General features: G+C 41.0%; 1 protein-coding gene across 1 annotated transcript; it reads left to right on the forward strand.

Annotated features, from left to right (window-relative positions):
• The first annotated feature begins 5,124 nt into the window (after positions 1 to 5,124).
• LOC140134990 (uncharacterized) lies at positions 5,125 to 10,968 on the forward strand. The gene is made up of 4 exons (XM_072155875.1): positions 5,125 to 5,358; positions 6,489 to 6,699; positions 7,650 to 7,714; positions 9,017 to 10,968. The coding sequence occupies exons 1-4, from the start codon at positions 5,196 to 5,198 to the stop codon at positions 9,547 to 9,549; spliced, it is 972 nt and encodes a 323-aa protein (XP_072011976.1). The 5' UTR covers positions 5,125 to 5,195; the 3' UTR covers positions 9,550 to 10,968.
• The last annotated feature ends 5,286 nt before the right edge of the window (positions 10,969 to 16,254 follow it).

The following is a 16,254-nucleotide window of genomic DNA, read 5'->3' on the forward strand; positions in this document are numbered from 1 at the left end:
GATGTTCTGCGCGATGTCTGTCTCCCTGCTGCCGTTCTGCGCGATGTCTGTCTCCCTGCTGCCATGCTGCCCGATGTCTGTCTCTCTGCTGCCGTGCTGCCCGATGTCTGTCTCCCTGCTGCCGTTTTGCGCGATGTCTTTCTCCCTGCTGCCGTTCTGCACGATGTCTGTCTCCCTGCTGCCGTTCTGCGCGATGTCTGTCTCCCTGCTGCCGTTCTGCGCGATGTCTGTCTCCCTGCTGCCATGCTGCCCGATGTCTGTCTCTCTGCTGCCGTGCTGCCCGATGTCTGTCTCCCCGCTGCCGTGCTGCCCGATGTCTGTCTCCCTGCTGCCGTTCTGCGCGATGTCTTTCTCCCTGCTGCCGTTCTGCACGATGTCTGTCTCCCTGCTGCCGTTCTGCGCGATGTCTGTCTCCCTGCTGCCGTTCTGTGCGATGTCTGTCTCCCTGCTGCCATGCTGCCCGATGTCTGTCTCTCTGCTGCCGTGCTGCCCGATGTCTGTCTCCCCGCTGCCGTGCTGCCCGATGTCTGTCTCCCTGCTGCCGTTCTGCGCGATGTCTTTCTCCCTGCTGCCGTGCTGCGCGATGTCTGTCTCCCTGCTGCCGTTCTGCGCGATGTCTGTCTCCCTGCTGCCGTTCTGCACGATGTCTGTCTCCCTGCTGCCGTGCTGCGCGATGTCTGTCTCCCTGCTGTCGTTCTGCGCGATGTCTGTCTCCCTGCTGCCGTTCTGCGCGATGTCTGTCTCCCTGCTGCCGTTCTGCGCGATGTCTGTCTCCCTGCTGCCGTTCTGCGCGATGTCTGTCTCCCTGCTGCCGTTCTGCAAGATGTCTGTCTCCCTGCTGCCCTTCTGCGCGATGTCTGTCTCCCCCGTGCTGCCCGATGTCTCCCTGGTGCGCGATGTCTCCCTGCTGCGCCCGATGTCTCCCTGCTGCCGTTCCGCGTGTATCTTCCGACAAGTAAGCAGATGTGCCGAACATCTGTAATCTATTCTTCACTGTGTTCTTCACTGTCTTTTTCACTTAAATGATCCTGTGTTCACTGTGTTCACTGTTTTTATTCTATTCTTCATTGTTCTTCACTGTGTTTTTTTAATTAAATGCTCGATCTCGAGCAGGGGAAATACTCGTCCGAGCAACGAGCCGCTTCGAGTACCTTAATGCTCGAACGAGCATCAAGCTCGGACGAGTATACTCGCTCATCTCTACACATTACAGATGTTTACAGATGTTTTCCTTGTAAGAACACATTGAAATAACACTATTCTTCACTTTGCAGGTGTTTGCGCGTGTCTTCCGCTAAGTTAGGAGATGTGCGCGCACATCTGCAAAGAGAAGAATAGAATAAAATCAGTGACAACAGTGAACACAGGACCATATAAGTGCAGAACACATTGAAAGAACACTATTCTTCACATTCCAGATGTTTGCGCACATCTCCTAACTTAGCGGGAAACACACGCGAACACCTGCAAAGTGAAGAATAGTGTTCTTTCAATGTGTAATGTGTTATTCTTCACTGTAAACACTGTTCTTCACTGTCTTTTATTAATTTAATGCATATACTAGAGCCGGCGAGATACTCGTCCTAGCAACGAGCCGGTCCAAGTATGCTAATAGTCGACCGAGCAGTTTACTCTGACGAGTATACTCGCTCATCTCTAGTTATTAACCCAAAGCAAAATCCTTTTCTGTTATTTTCATTGCCGGATAAATGCATAAATGTTTTATTACAAGAAAACAATGCCAGATGTGTGGTTTTTTTAAATATACGGTAAGGAAAGGGTTAATAATAGTTCCTCAGAAATATATATTAAAGAGGACCTGTCACCCATAAAAGGCATTAGGATCATCTTACTAAAGTAAGCAGCCCCTTGTGCTAAAACAGATGTAGCAGCGTTACACTGTTAGGCTATATTCACACTGCCGTTGCCCGCCCGTACCGTACCGTAGCGGGCAACGGCAGTGTACGGGGAGAGGAGGAGGAGGTGAGCGCAGCTCACCCCCGCCCCTCTCCATAGCAACCTATGGCGCACGGCCCCGTATTACGGGAAAAGATAGGACAGGTCCTATCTTTTTCCCGGGTACGGAACGGTACGGTGCCGCACGTGTGCGGCACCGTACCGCTCCCGTAGGGTGCCGTGCGCCCATAGGAGTGTATGGGGGACGTATATCGGCCGTATATACGTCGGCCATATATACGTCCCCCATACGTTCGTGTGAATATAGCCTTAGCGTTATCGGAACCCTCCCCCCTAGCAGACGCTGGCCGCGCTGTACAATAGAAATGCTGGACCACACTGTAAGCGTTCCGGCGTATTCATGAGAGGGCTTATGCCATAGGCTGGCGGTGACTGGCGGGCTTCATGTAGCAGTCACCACCTCCTAGTCCCGCCCCCTCATGAATATGTCCAACTGCTTACAGCGCATTTCTATTGTACAGTGCGGCAGTGTCTGCTAGAGGGGAGGGTTCCGATAATACTAACAGTGTAACACTGCTACATCTGTTGTAGCACTGGGAGCTGCTTAGATTAGTAAGCTGATCCGAGTGCCTTTTTCTGGGTGACAGGTCCTCTTTAAACCCAAAATTCTGCTATTAAAAACTACATTTAGACTACATTCACGCGGTCATTTGGGGTACGTATATAGAGTCGACATATACACTCCCTATATACGTCCCATATAAACGGCAATGGGCGCACAGCGCCGCACCCACGCTTGCAGCACCGTACCATTCTGTAGCCGGGAGAAAAATAGGACAAGTCTCTGTATGTCCATGATAAGCTCAGTCTCTGACTCTATCTACATGTTTCAGTCACAGCCTTAGTCATGACAGGCAAAAAATAAAAAAGTTATTCATTTTTTTAATCGAAAGTAAAATGGTAAAAGCCCATCAGAGGCAAGGGGTTAAAATGCCCCCCTATAACACATGATAAAAAGTTTACAAATTATTTGGGATGAGGGGTTTGTGGCACCTGAGGCCAAGTTCACACATGGTATTTTGGTTACGTTTTCAAATGCAATCCAAGGGATCCACTCGGGATCACATGTTTTGGTAACATTGGGGCAAATTTACTAAGCTGCGTGCCAGCCCCCAGTTGTATATAGCCAGATAGCCCCTAGTTATATATAGCCAGCCAAGCCTCAGTAATATGTAGCCAGCCAGCCCCACTGGTGTATAAGCAGCCAGTCCCATAGCATATAGCCAGCCATTGCCACCTTCATAGTATACAGCCAGCTCCCAGTAGTATAAAGCCAGCCATTCCTATATTATATTGCGAGCCAATGCCCAGTAGTATATCGCCAGCACCCATTAGTGCATAGCTACCCCTCAGTAGTATATAGCCAGCTCCCTGAGGTTCAAAGCCAGCCCCTCGTAACATATAGCCAGCCTACCCCCTATCCCCAATATATATTCAGCCACTGCCAGCCCCCAGTAGTATATAGCTAGCCCTTAGTAGAAAGCTAATAAATACCAAAAAAAGATAACCCAATACCTAATATCCAACTCCTACTACTAGTCAAACACATAGAATACCAATGGAAGTAAATAGGATACCCAAATGAATATATAAATTTGCAATAAAGTTAAATACTCAGTTTACAATAAGCAATATACGTCTTTATTTAATCAGTCACCACAAAAACACGGTTAAAAACTTAACATAAAAACCACAAAGGTGTGGCGGTGGTCTGAAATAACACAATACATAGTAAGTACACTCAAAGTATCGAACAAACATCAGTAAATACAATTAGGCTGTAACCAGTTCCATTACCCACCAGGGCGTAGTATGTAGCCAAAACAGATTGTTTGGGATAGTAACTCTGACCACCGCCACAGGGGGTGTGCTGTGGTATGGTCAGTGTCCTATATATATATCCCTCAACCCCAAATGAGTGGTACCTTGGGGCCAATCAAAAGTGCAGTGTGCTTCTTACCAGGATGAACAGCAGGTGTACGAAGTAGCGCATCACCGCGGTCTCCAGACACGTGTCAGGAGGCGGGGCCACACTCCGGAAGACGCACAACGTGCATACCCTGCGCGTCATCGTGAACCGGAAGTGCGGCGCCACCATCGAGACCCGCGCATGCGCCGAAGTGATGCGCATCCCACCGCCATCTTGGAAGGGAAAGGTAAGGGAAAATGATCTAAAGTCATCCTTATATTGTTTTAGACAGTATAAAGCTGTCCAACCCCATAGTATATAGCCAAGCCAGCTTCCAGTAGTTTTTATCCAGTTCCCAGCTCCTGAGTTGTCGCAGGCGTCCTCTCACTCTAAGACCCAGGCGGCGCAGGCAGAAGTGCACCTCTGTCATTGTGATAGCTGCCTACGTCTAGCAACCAGAAATATGTGGATCTTAAAGATACATATATCGCTCCTGAGAGACAGGACGTAAGGCGAGGGTTGCGCCCAAAGCGATCGCCTACCTTTGCCTACCCCACGTCACGGCCCTGGCTGCTTGATTTGTGATCTTTCTAGCATCATAAAAAAAACAAAAGGACACTTATAATATGCTGAAATATGGTAAATGTTATTTAGTAACTAATTTGGGTAGTAAAACTATCAGTTTTAAAAACAGAACACTTTGAATTTCGAAAATAGCTATTCACATCTTTTTGTCATAAATAAATGCCAAAAATATCGACCAAAATTTCCCTCTACCTCTAAGTACAAAATGTCACGAAAAACACGTGGGTTATTGTAAATGGAGCTTAATGGACCTAATATAGAGACAAGCATATTGAATAATTTCTCCTCTAGTAAATTTTTCAGACAAACAAGTAATTGGGTTTTTCTTATAGGTAACATTTTTTAAATTAATTGATAGTTGATACAAAACTGTGCCAATTATTCCCATTGCTGTAGGAGATAGGATGAGACCTATATCATACTCTGCCCACTGTACTTGAGTTTCGCCTTGTCATACACTTTTGTAACATGGGTTTTTCAGGTGTAATGACTTTGAGTCACTTAAATTACTGTTCACCTTTACCTACAGTATAATAATAATCCTATTTCTTCACAGTAGGATCAGCACATTCTCATAGTATGAGAAACATGAGGAAGTATGGAGGCGAAGGGCGAGCTATCATCCAGAGCCCTGCCCTTTTTACATTCTTACAGCAGCTGGTTATAAAAGATCCCAAGCACTTGGAAGAAGCACCAGCTGCTGAGTGACTACACAGAAGACACAATGTCCATCGCCAGATCTACCTTTCTTCTCCTGCTTGGAGTATTCTTCACTCCATTCTGTGCAAAGGCTCAGAGTGTGTGCTCACTGTCTTCTAGTGTTAATACTAATAACTACACATTGAGTGTATCTTCAGGGAATCTTCTGAACAATTCCATCTATACAGGTGAGTGAAACCTAATTTTGCCAACTCCTTCTATAAATACTAATCTGTAGGGGTGAAAATGGAGATTTACATTTAGAAGTTCAAATTGCACCAAATTTTTCCGAATTGTAGTTTCCATCATCCGTGCCAATTATATGGCACGGAATGCACTTAATATGGAAGTATTTATGTTTGGAAACTGTGTCCACTACGCTAACACATTACATGATAGAACATTATACTATCAGGTCCCAACATTGTGTGCAGATGTGAGTGTAGTGGATTCACTCGGACTACATCTATATGGAGAGCCAATGTCATTGGACCAGTGATGTGTAGATACTGGAGATCTCTAAGTATCTCTTAGAGAAAAAAGCTGTCATCCAATTTTCAGTGGCCACTTTTTTGCCAATGTGTCACATCGATAAGATGGTTCCATAATGTAGTATGCAAGGTAGAACTCTAACATAAATGTGACTAATAATAATATTCTAATAATAATAATAAATATTTTTTTTGATAAAGCGCCATCATGTTTCCGTAGAACTTTACAAATCATTGGAGACAAATACAAATATAATATTATGTTACGGAGTACAAACCCTGTTCTATATTTTTACCATTAAATAAGTTTTCCATGATTTTTACATTCCGTTAATATCATTCCTGTGGGGTTCTATCAATTGGCATCACCACCGATTTCCTAGGAACACTAGTGTATCGATATAATAAGGTGATAGTTTCACTCACTGTGTAAAATCAGCTCCAACCTGGCATGGCTACTGCACAGTTGAATTGGTTGAGGAACCAGGCATTGGACCCTCGCCCACCTGATTTGAATCATCTAACCTATTAATCAATATAAAAATAATGGCAAATTGCTTTTGAAGGTGTAGTCTCAAGTTTAGAATCATCGATCACAAGAACAGGACCCTCAGCTCTCCAGTAACTGATGGAACAGCATGACAAGCATGTGTCCTGCTGCCCCACCCATTAATTAAAACTGGATCCCCGTATCTGGAGAGCTGCAGGCTCCGTTATTGTGATCGTAATAGTCAGCCCCCACTGATCTAAACTTGGGGCTACCCCTTTAGTAAAGCAAAGAGAGTGGTCAGTGTCACTAACGTTAAATTATTATTTTTTTTTTACAGTCACGCTGTCTTCAAACTCAAATACAACTGTTGAGGTTCTGTTCCAGGTTATTCTTAACAACAATTCTGTAGGAACCTGGTCAGCTGCAAGTATTTCTAACAACACATGTACCAATGGATTTGGAGTTTCTTTCACATTTTCCAGTAACTCATCCCTTTCTGTCAACTGGACTTCGCCATCCAATCTTGATGCAACTACTCTTACCATCAGGTAAATGATGAGTTTTGGTTTTTAATATATATATCAGTCTTATGCAAAATAGGGAAATATAAAAATCCTTTATTTATTTACAAAGATTGTATAGAGACAAAAATCTTGGAAAGAGTAAAATTTTTGATGTCTTTGTTGAAAGATAATAGATATTGTCCATTATTAGCTGGAAATTAGGTAAGGTCTTCAGGCATGCACTACCTCTACCGCATTCAACCAGGCGGTTTGGGATCCCCAAATCTTAAGTATTAAAGGGGGCCAACCATTTGGACTGGGTAATATTGGAATACTCCTTTAACAATTTACAAAAGTGGACACATTTTAAATTGTATAGAATATTAAAAAATTTTCACAAGAAAAATGTTTTCCTGTCCACCAAAACTTTTTTTCAAATCCAAATTGTTCAAATGTGATCACACAAATAAAAGTGATTATCCACAGTCCAACTTTAAAGCACATTTCCTGCTGAGAATGTTCCAAAATTCTAGCATAATTGGTAGCCCAAAACAATATGCCTTTCAGCTTCCCCAACAGATTAGTATCGGTTATTTTGTCCCATGCATTTCCTTATTCAGGTCTAATACCGCATTAGGTGCAGACATTTCTGAACAAGTCGTTTTTTTTCCAATCCACCTAGTTGAACTTATGATAAAATTCAAAGATAAAAATTTTGACTTCCCACTTTTGTCATTAGAGGGCGCTGGAAAACTTTCTGCATACTGTCTGGTTCTTAGTTTTGCACCTTCCGAATTCAACAGCTAAAAATACATTTATGTTAAAAGTTCACTTTAACATAAGTTGGTGGACATTCACTTTATGGAAACATATTCGTAATTATATATAGTTAATAACAGCCACATATTTCAATTCTTACTTTTATGTGAAATAAATACTTTTATGTCCAATCAAAAGCATTGTTTTCATTTTTTTTTCATTTTATTTTTTTTCAGTGCTTTTATAAATGAAAGCAATGGTGTGTTCAAGACTGAGAAAACATTGAGTGCTAATAGTACAGGTACGTAAACGTTTACTTTTCTACAAATATATGCAGAATGATTGAGATTTATAATCTATTGACGCTAACACTGGGGCTCAGTGGTCAGCACTAGTGACAAGCAGACAATCGCAATGTTCAGCTTTACCCCTCCCCAGATAACACCTGTAGTTGTTGCCACCAATCTTAAAATGCTGCTGGCAAAGCCACCAACAGCATGTAAGTGCTGTTATTTGCATGGCAGTGGGGTATCATCGCTCCCCATGACGTCATTGGGGAATGCTGATCCTCTGGAAAATAAACGGTGGCACTTAAACAATAACAACTGCGATCATCCAGCCCCCCCCAACCCAATTAATCAATGTGTGCCTAATCAGTTAGTTCTTTAGCCCCACTGTGGACAAATAATACTCTTTGCGCAAACTCCAGATGGTAAAATAAAAACCCAACATACACTGTCATATCTGTCAGATTCCTTAAAGAGGTATTCCCAGGAAGACAGCATTCTTAAATATACTCAGGATATGACCATAAACTTCTGACTATGGTCCGCAGATTCCTCTGGCATGTATAGCTTCTCTTGTACTGTAGAGGGAGGGACAGCAGGCAGAGAGCACTGCAGACAGAGGTGCTTCTTGACCAGCAGCATGTAAAGGAGACAGCAGCAGCTCTACAAACAAGATAAGGTCTTGATCCGAGGGGAGAGGGTGCATAACAGTTCTGACTATGATTTATTGATTAGGTGAAGTAGCAATGCTGAGTGTTTCAGTGTGTTTTTTATGAATCACAAAACTCTGATCTGTCTCATCTCTCTTTTTCTATGTGTCAGATTCAAGTAGAATCTTCAGAAGCTAAATGATAGTGTAGCTAAACCCTGTATCTAGAGCACATCTAAGCACATTGTCAACCCACAGAATCTCATAGCACAGAGGAAACATGAAGTGTCTGATCAGGTAGTGCCTTCCCACAATGCTGAGTTTTATACAGACTATGAGTGATAGGCCCAAAAACAACAATAAAACTGAGTAAAATTACAAAGTAAAGGGGCTAAAAATGATCTTTTTTGTGTAAACATCACTAGGGGATTAAAATTTGAAAACTTTCTTTCATGGGCAAACCCCATTTCTGTCATGCAACAGATCCATGCTGAGTTTGCTTCCCATTTTTTGGTATCTATGATAACATTGAAAAACGGAATGACTACCGCAGTTCTGAGCCTGAAGAATTAAAAGAATGGATAATATATATTTATATGTGGATTTTCATTTCTAAATATCAGCTTATGTACATCTTTTTATTTCACATTGCAAATTGTCTCTACAGCTGCTACAAGTGCTCCAGCAACAACAGACGCTTCAGCTACTGCAAATTCTATAAATTCTACAAGTGCTCCAGCCACGACAAATGCTTCATCCGTTGCCAGTGTTTCGGCTACTGCAAATTCCACAAATTCTACAAGTGCTCCAGCCACTTCAAATGCTTCATCTGTAGCCAATGTTTCAGCTACTGCAGATTCTACAAATTCTACAAGTGCTCCGACCATTGCAAATGCTTCATCTGCTGCCAATGTTTCAGCTACTGCAAATTCTTCAAATTCTACAAGTGCTCCGACCATTGCAACTGCTTCATCTGCTGCCAATGTTTCAGCTACTGCAAATTCTTCAAATTCTACAAGTGCTCCGACCACTGCAAATGCAACAGTAGCTTCAAACACTTCAAATTCTACAAGTGCTTCTAATAATGCGACTACTAGAATTGTTACTACCGCTACGACAAACGGAGGCCATACCAACAACCCTAGCTCTGTGGTTTTTGCTTTTTGCCTACTTATGATCACCAGCAAGTTATTGTCTTAAAGAACAGAAGAAAAAAGAACATTTGATGACTTTTTCAATAACAAGTGTATATATTCTTCATGTATTTGTCAAGTGATGCAATAATATAAAATGACATCATAGTGCAATCATGTGACATCTAATGATACAATATCCCATTTAGAATGGGACATAGTTTGGGGGTGCTTGCGGGCAGGCAGTCCGGTGGCTACAAGCTGGCACAGGCCATCTCTCTCCTTTAGCTAGGTTAATCAAAACTACATCTATGGCAATGAACTAAATACTAGCTGCAGGTAGTGGAAAGTCTAGCCAATATTCTGAATAAAAACATGGAAAATATATAGTAGAATTAGCACTAAGTAATCCGTTTACAAAAAAAGCTAAGGCCACCCAGATTTCTCCATTTTTAACTTTCAGATGAAGTATTAGGCCTGTGTCTTGAAGTGTGATTGAAGCTGTGGTAGCCTACTACCAATAGCTGTCTTTTAGGGGCGTAACTAGGAGAGACTAGCCCTATAGCAAACTTGATGAGGCCCCCATTTCCCTTCAAATAATATAAGTTTATACAATCACATTTATGCACTCATATACACACTCATAAAGTTCTACACTCATACACACGTCTTAATTCTTACACACATACATACATGTATATACACACACAAATGTGCACTGCTACCTTAATATTATGCTGTCTACTGTACATCATAATATGTTTATAATGGTGCACATCCTCCATTCTTTTGTGAGAATGACCAGGCCCCCTGACAATGTAGGCCCCTTAGCAGCTGCTATGGCTGCTACCCCTGTAGTTACACCCCTAGTGTCATCCACTCATTGCTTTACTCAGGGTTCTAAATCTAAGATATGTGTATAGAAGATGTAACTTTTATAAAAGTTTCAAAAGATTTGAAGTGTTCTGTTTTTCCTGTCTAGTTTTATAGGGTGTTTAATGGGGAATGTTCCTTAAGTATGACATGTTATGCATGTATGATACATGTATAGATTCACAATCATACATGTTTAGGTGCAACATGTTTTTGTTCTATATTTAAAAGAGTTTGTATGTGTATATCTAAGGCAGGAGCTAAATCATTGTGATAGTGGAGGCACTGAGGAGCATTGAAGTGCAACTTGCCAAATGTGCTTTGTCTGAACTGAGCTCAGTGCTTTTTTCAATCTGCTCAATGCATCTCCTATGGTCAGCAAGTTTCCAGACAACCCCAGAATAAGTAACTTAAGTAATTTTTTCGATTCATGTATTTTTTTAACTATAAAAAGTTTTTGGCTATAGGACATCTAACTATCCCTTTGTCAAAATGAAATATTTTCTTATAAAATGGAAAACAATAAAAGTTTACAAAATATAAAGTGATTTTGTGTGCATATTTAAAGGGAAAATATCTCTCTAAAGCAATAAAGACTGGGATTTTTATAATTAAGAACAAAGTCGTCTTTCGTTTATGCAATTTCATTTTTCGATCCCCATTTTCAAAAATCCATATCTTTTGTTTTTTTTGTGTAGATAGCTTTATAAGTTTGCTTTCTGCATAACAAATTGTACTTCCTAGTGATGGTAATATTCTTGGAAACTTCCAATTTTTTTTTTTTTTACAGTTTTTACTGTGCACTTTAAAAGATACCTTCCCTTTATCCTTTGGGTTTTATTATGTTTTAGTAAATTTTAAAAATGTAAATCATTTTTTACATATTCTTCATTTTGCCAAATTCTGAGGCCAATAACTTTTTTCTACTTGGGTGTACGGAGCTGTATAAGGTGCCATTTTTTGCGGGATGGAATGGTATTTTCAATGCTACCATTTTTGGGGCTGTATTATTGTTCTTCCCAATTTGTAATTTTTTTCCTACAGTTGATGGAAGATATAATTTTATCGCCTGTGAGGTTTGCAGTATGAAATAAAGCAATTTATCAAACAATTTACAATACGTTTTCCAATGGGATGCATGTTTTAATATGTATTTTTACTGGATTTACCAGCCTTAGTACCTTTCTGCCCTGGAAAAAGGCAAAAGTGGAGGAGAAGTGTCTAAATGGATGAGAAAAAGACACAACACAATCATTTTTCATTTTTCTCTGCTGCAAAAAAAGGATGGACACATCTCTCCATCATGTGTGATAGACATTTTGATGCATGCTCAAATGGGGAAACAGCAGGCTGCAAGAGTAGAAAGGTGTATTATTGGGGCATCCCACAGAATAATAGCCATTGGGGTCCGTAGCTGCATTATCCGACTTTTCTGGGATTTTTGCCGCTGTGACAGGTGTTTAACTGGGGATTGTGACGCACGCAATCGGATTGTTTTTGCGACTTTTATCGTATTAGCGACTTTTTTTTTTGCAAATTTTTTTGGCGCTCTTCAAGTGCACCTCGGTCTGCACCTTTTGCAGTGTGCCTCATGTATCTTAACTTTCCAGAAGTTCCTTGCGACTTTTCCCTTTTTTAACGGCTTTTTTGCGACTTTTTAGGTGCAAATGAATTTTTTTTTCATGGACCCGATTTTAACATGTATATTGGAATTATTTCACACGCTTTAAATGTTTAACATTTTGCACAGTAACCTCTTTTGTCCAAACTCTTACATTTTTGCATTTTTTTTTTATTGGTTACTTCAAGGGTGAGGTCACATGTAGCGGTTTAATTGCGTTTTTAATGCATTTTGAAACTAATTACAACAGCTGAGGAAAGGTGATTTGCCTTATTTCATTACTGTTAACATTTCCGTCGCGTGCATGCCATCGCCGATGCGCCACAATCCGATCGCGTGAGCCAAAATCCCGGGGCAATACAGGTAAAATCAGTGCAAATCGGAAATATTCGGGTAACACGTCGGGAAAGCGCGAATCGGGCCCTTAGTAAATGACCCCCAAAGTCTCAAAAAGAAGCCAAAATTTGCACCTGCCCGGACAGGAAAAACTGAACATGTATCACCAGTAAAAAGACAGGATCATACATAAGGTGCAAAAAGTAGCCGCCAAAAGTCTCTAAAATTCACCTAAGAGAGACCAAACTATGATACATGTGGCCCACTGTGTTTTCAATAATACCATTCACAGCCATTGCTGGAATATGTAGGAGGGGAAAAATTGCCTAACTAACTTGCAGCATTGGTGCCTATTTCAGAACCACACCAGGATTCAATTATATTTTTAGAATGACCCATTTTATCGCAAATACTGGTAAAGGCCTGGATTTTATACTCCTTGGACAATGCAATGATTCATTTGAATTTAATGATGAAGAGGCGTGTCACAATATTACTAGTCTGGTCCCATAAAAGCGTAAAACTAACAAAGAGGATCTGTTCTTATTACACATCCTGAGAGTCTTGGGAAATGAGCTGTAGAAATTTTACTAGTAATTATTAGTTGTAGGTTTCACTGCCTGTGATGCCGTAGTTAGTATGGGGAAGTGGGAATGATTTATAGTATTTTTTATTATATTTACTTATTTGTATAAGTGTTTTATAAGTGTCTGGAGATGATAATCTGAGCTAAACACTGATCAGTGGACAATATCTGTGACAATCTCTATGGCTCTGCTGCCTTTTCTTGGTGTATGTCCTCTCCGTTTTTGAGTGGGTTTAATCCGTGTCCTCCGATTTCCTTCCACACTCCAAAAACAAACTGGTAGGTTTATTAGATTGTGAGCCTCATCGGGACAGGGACCGATTTGGCAAGCTCAGCGTAGTGCAGCGTAATCTATGTGCACTATATAAATAAAGGAATTATTATTAGACACAATTGAGTGCAAGTTCCAAGCATCATAACAAGCAGAAGCAATAATTATACTCTGCTACTGTCACTGCCCATTCTCATCAGTGGCTTCAATTACACCGGTGAGAGCTCCTTGTCCATAAATCTTGGTACCAGGGGTCACGTTGTTTAGATGGAACAACAGTTACATACTATAAATTCACTGTTACTCTTCATCTTACTCTTACTCTTACTCTTCATCTTAAAATATATTACATGGAATACAAGCAAGTTACAGCAAGTGACAAACCCTATAGGGGACTTTTATTTTATTTTGTGGCTTGTAGCTCCTTAAAAGTTTTACTCTATCTTCAGATCCCTCCTGTTTGCAGTAGAGGAAATCCTATAGTTTCCCACCCATCAACAGAAGAAGGTGGCATAGGATAATAATACTAAAAAATTTCATTTTCCATCCCCCCCCTCCCACAGAGCATGTTTTAGACCAGGGGTCCCCAAACTTTTTACATAGGGGGCCGTTCATTGTTCCTCTCAGACCGTTGGAGGGCCGGATAAATAGCAGTACATGTGACCGCATCTGTAATACACTGCCCCCCCAATTAATTATTTAATATACTGCACCCCCTTGTGAACTATTTTATATACTGGCCCAATGAATTAATTAATTGGGACAATTAATTATTAATATACTGGGACCCCTCTCCATTAATTATTGAATATGCTGCCCCCCCTATTAATTACTAGACTGACCCTCATAATTAATTATTACCTATACCCCCACCATTAATTATTTCCTATGCTGCCCCTCCACCATTAGTTATTTTATATGCCCCCCACCATTAGTTATTTTATATGTCCCCCCCCACCATTAGTTATTTTATATGTCCCCCCCCACCATTAGTTATTTTATATACCCCCCCACCATTAGTTTTTTTTTTTTTTTTTATTTGCCCCCACCATTAGTTATTTTATATGTCCCCCCACCATTAGTTATTTTATATGATGCTCCCATAATGAATTATTTCATATATTAGGGCCCCCCGCTGGCACAATGTTTTTACTGCTGCTTAAAAAAAATGTAAAAACCCTGTACTTACCTCTGGCTCCCGCGTCTTTTTTCTTCTTGCGGCTGGCGGACAGGAAAAGGTGCGCGGCCACGTGATGACGTCATCACGCGGCCGCGCATGCAGGTTCAAAGAGCGATGTGCGCCGGGGTGGTTTCCCGGCCACATCGCTCCACCTGCAATAATAATGCTCGAGCGTCCGTTTCCGGCCGCATCGAGCACTATACTGTGACGGGCAGGAGCTTCCTGTCCGGACGGAAGCCCCTGCCTGACTGCTGGAGGGCTGCCGGGGGCCGCATAGAAACGGTCCGCGGGCCGCATGGGGCCCGCGGGCCGTAGTTTGGGGACCCCTGTTTTAGACAAAGTGGGGACCTGGGCAAAACTAAAGGTGGAGCCTCAAAATAAAAATACTGGATGTGACTGTTCATACAATAAGAGGGTCCTTTTAGTTCTGCACAATAACACATATGTGCAATCTGTAATATGTAGGAGAATATTATAGGAGACAGACAGATGATAAGTAGATTGATGATAGAAGATAAATATAAAAGATGATATAGATTTATAGATGCAGAAATATAAAGCAGATTATATATAGATATCTAGATGATAAAAGGTCGATAGATATGAGAGATAGATATAATAGAAGACAAAGAGAAGATCAATTGATATAGAAGGGAGATAGATAGGTAGATAGATAGAGGATGTATAGATTGGAAATAGACAAATTATAGGAGATAGATAAATAGATGATTGATATATATGACACAGGAGATAGACGATAAGCATCTTCATCCGGGCATTCAACCAAGGGGTATTAAAGGAGCAACACATCCTATGCCCAAAAAAGTCCACATGCAGGGGGCCCCTTTAGGAGAGGGGGCCCTGGGCAAAAATGTTCAGTTTGACACCCCTAATGCCAGCTCTAGTATGAATGATAGTATTAGAGTACCTCTATTTATAAAAGTTTTTCCAAAGCAAAGCAAAAAAAGATACAAACTGCTATATTTATGTACAGAGCCTGGGTCTGTATTTCTTTACAAAGCCTGATTTTAGTGCTATATGTCTGTACAGAGCTTGTTATTTTTCTGTATTTAAGGTAGACATATTGTTCTGGTGCCATATTTCTGTATGGAACTATGATCTGACTATATTTTATGAACTTAGCCTGGTTCTGGTTATGAATTTCTAAAAAAAGCTTGGTTCTGGTGTTGTTTTTCTATACAGAGTCCTTTTCTAGGGCTAAAATTCTATACAGAGCTTGGTTGCATTGCTTTATTTATGTACAGAGCCTGGTTCTGAACCTGTATTTCTCTACTGAGTTGGGTTCAAATACCATAATTATATACTAAGCATGGTTCTAGTGCTTTATTTACGTGTCAACCTTGGGTCTGCTACTGCATTTATATAGTGAGATTGGTTTGGTTGCTGTATTTATGTAATAAGCTTGGTTCTGTTTGTGTGTTTATATGTTTGAAGAAATGGAGGGCACTTTTTTTGATATTCACTTTGCAGGGTATATAACCTAGAAACTGTCCTGGGTTTCATACATATTCCAACACTTATTTGGTGCCCATCACTGCAGTCCACCTGCACCTCCCTTCTTAGGTGGCTTTCTCAGTAGCATATGCTATGCCAAGGATATATTCCCTTCTTAGGCACCTTTCTATTCCTCATCATCTTTTGCCTAAGGTTCGACTATAGCAGAGAGGTGCTCTCGTGTTTGACTACTCCATTTCTGACATTCTGGCATCGTCGGAAAGTGACATTTAAGCTTTTGTTAACAAAGAATATTCCTTGACCTAAAGTGATCTGAAGATTTCTTATGTTACATGTTGTATCCAAAACTGAGAATCAGATTGAATACTTTACACTCTGATTCTTGGTTTACCCCAAAACTAACAATATTGCAACCCATTGGGTTCACAT

This window comes from Engystomops pustulosus, chromosome 6 (genome assembly GCF_040894005.1).
Source record: "Engystomops pustulosus chromosome 6, aEngPut4.maternal, whole genome shotgun sequence".
Lineage (NCBI taxonomy): Eukaryota > Metazoa > Chordata > Amphibia > Anura > Leptodactylidae > Engystomops > Engystomops pustulosus.

Excerpts from the sequence above, each read along its gene's own strand:
- LOC140134990 (XM_072155875.1), top strand. The coding sequence starts at position 5,196 with ATGTCCATCGCCAGATCTACCTTTCTTCTCCTGCTTGGAGTATTCTTC. Across the intron at positions 5,359-6,488 it reads GAACAATTCCATCTATACAG|TCACGCTGTCTTCAAACTCA; the intron begins GTGAGTGAAACC and ends TTTTTTTTACAG. Across the intron at positions 7,715-9,016 it reads ATTGAGTGCTAATAGTACAG|CTGCTACAAGTGCTCCAGCA; the intron begins GTACGTAAACGT and ends TTGTCTCTACAG.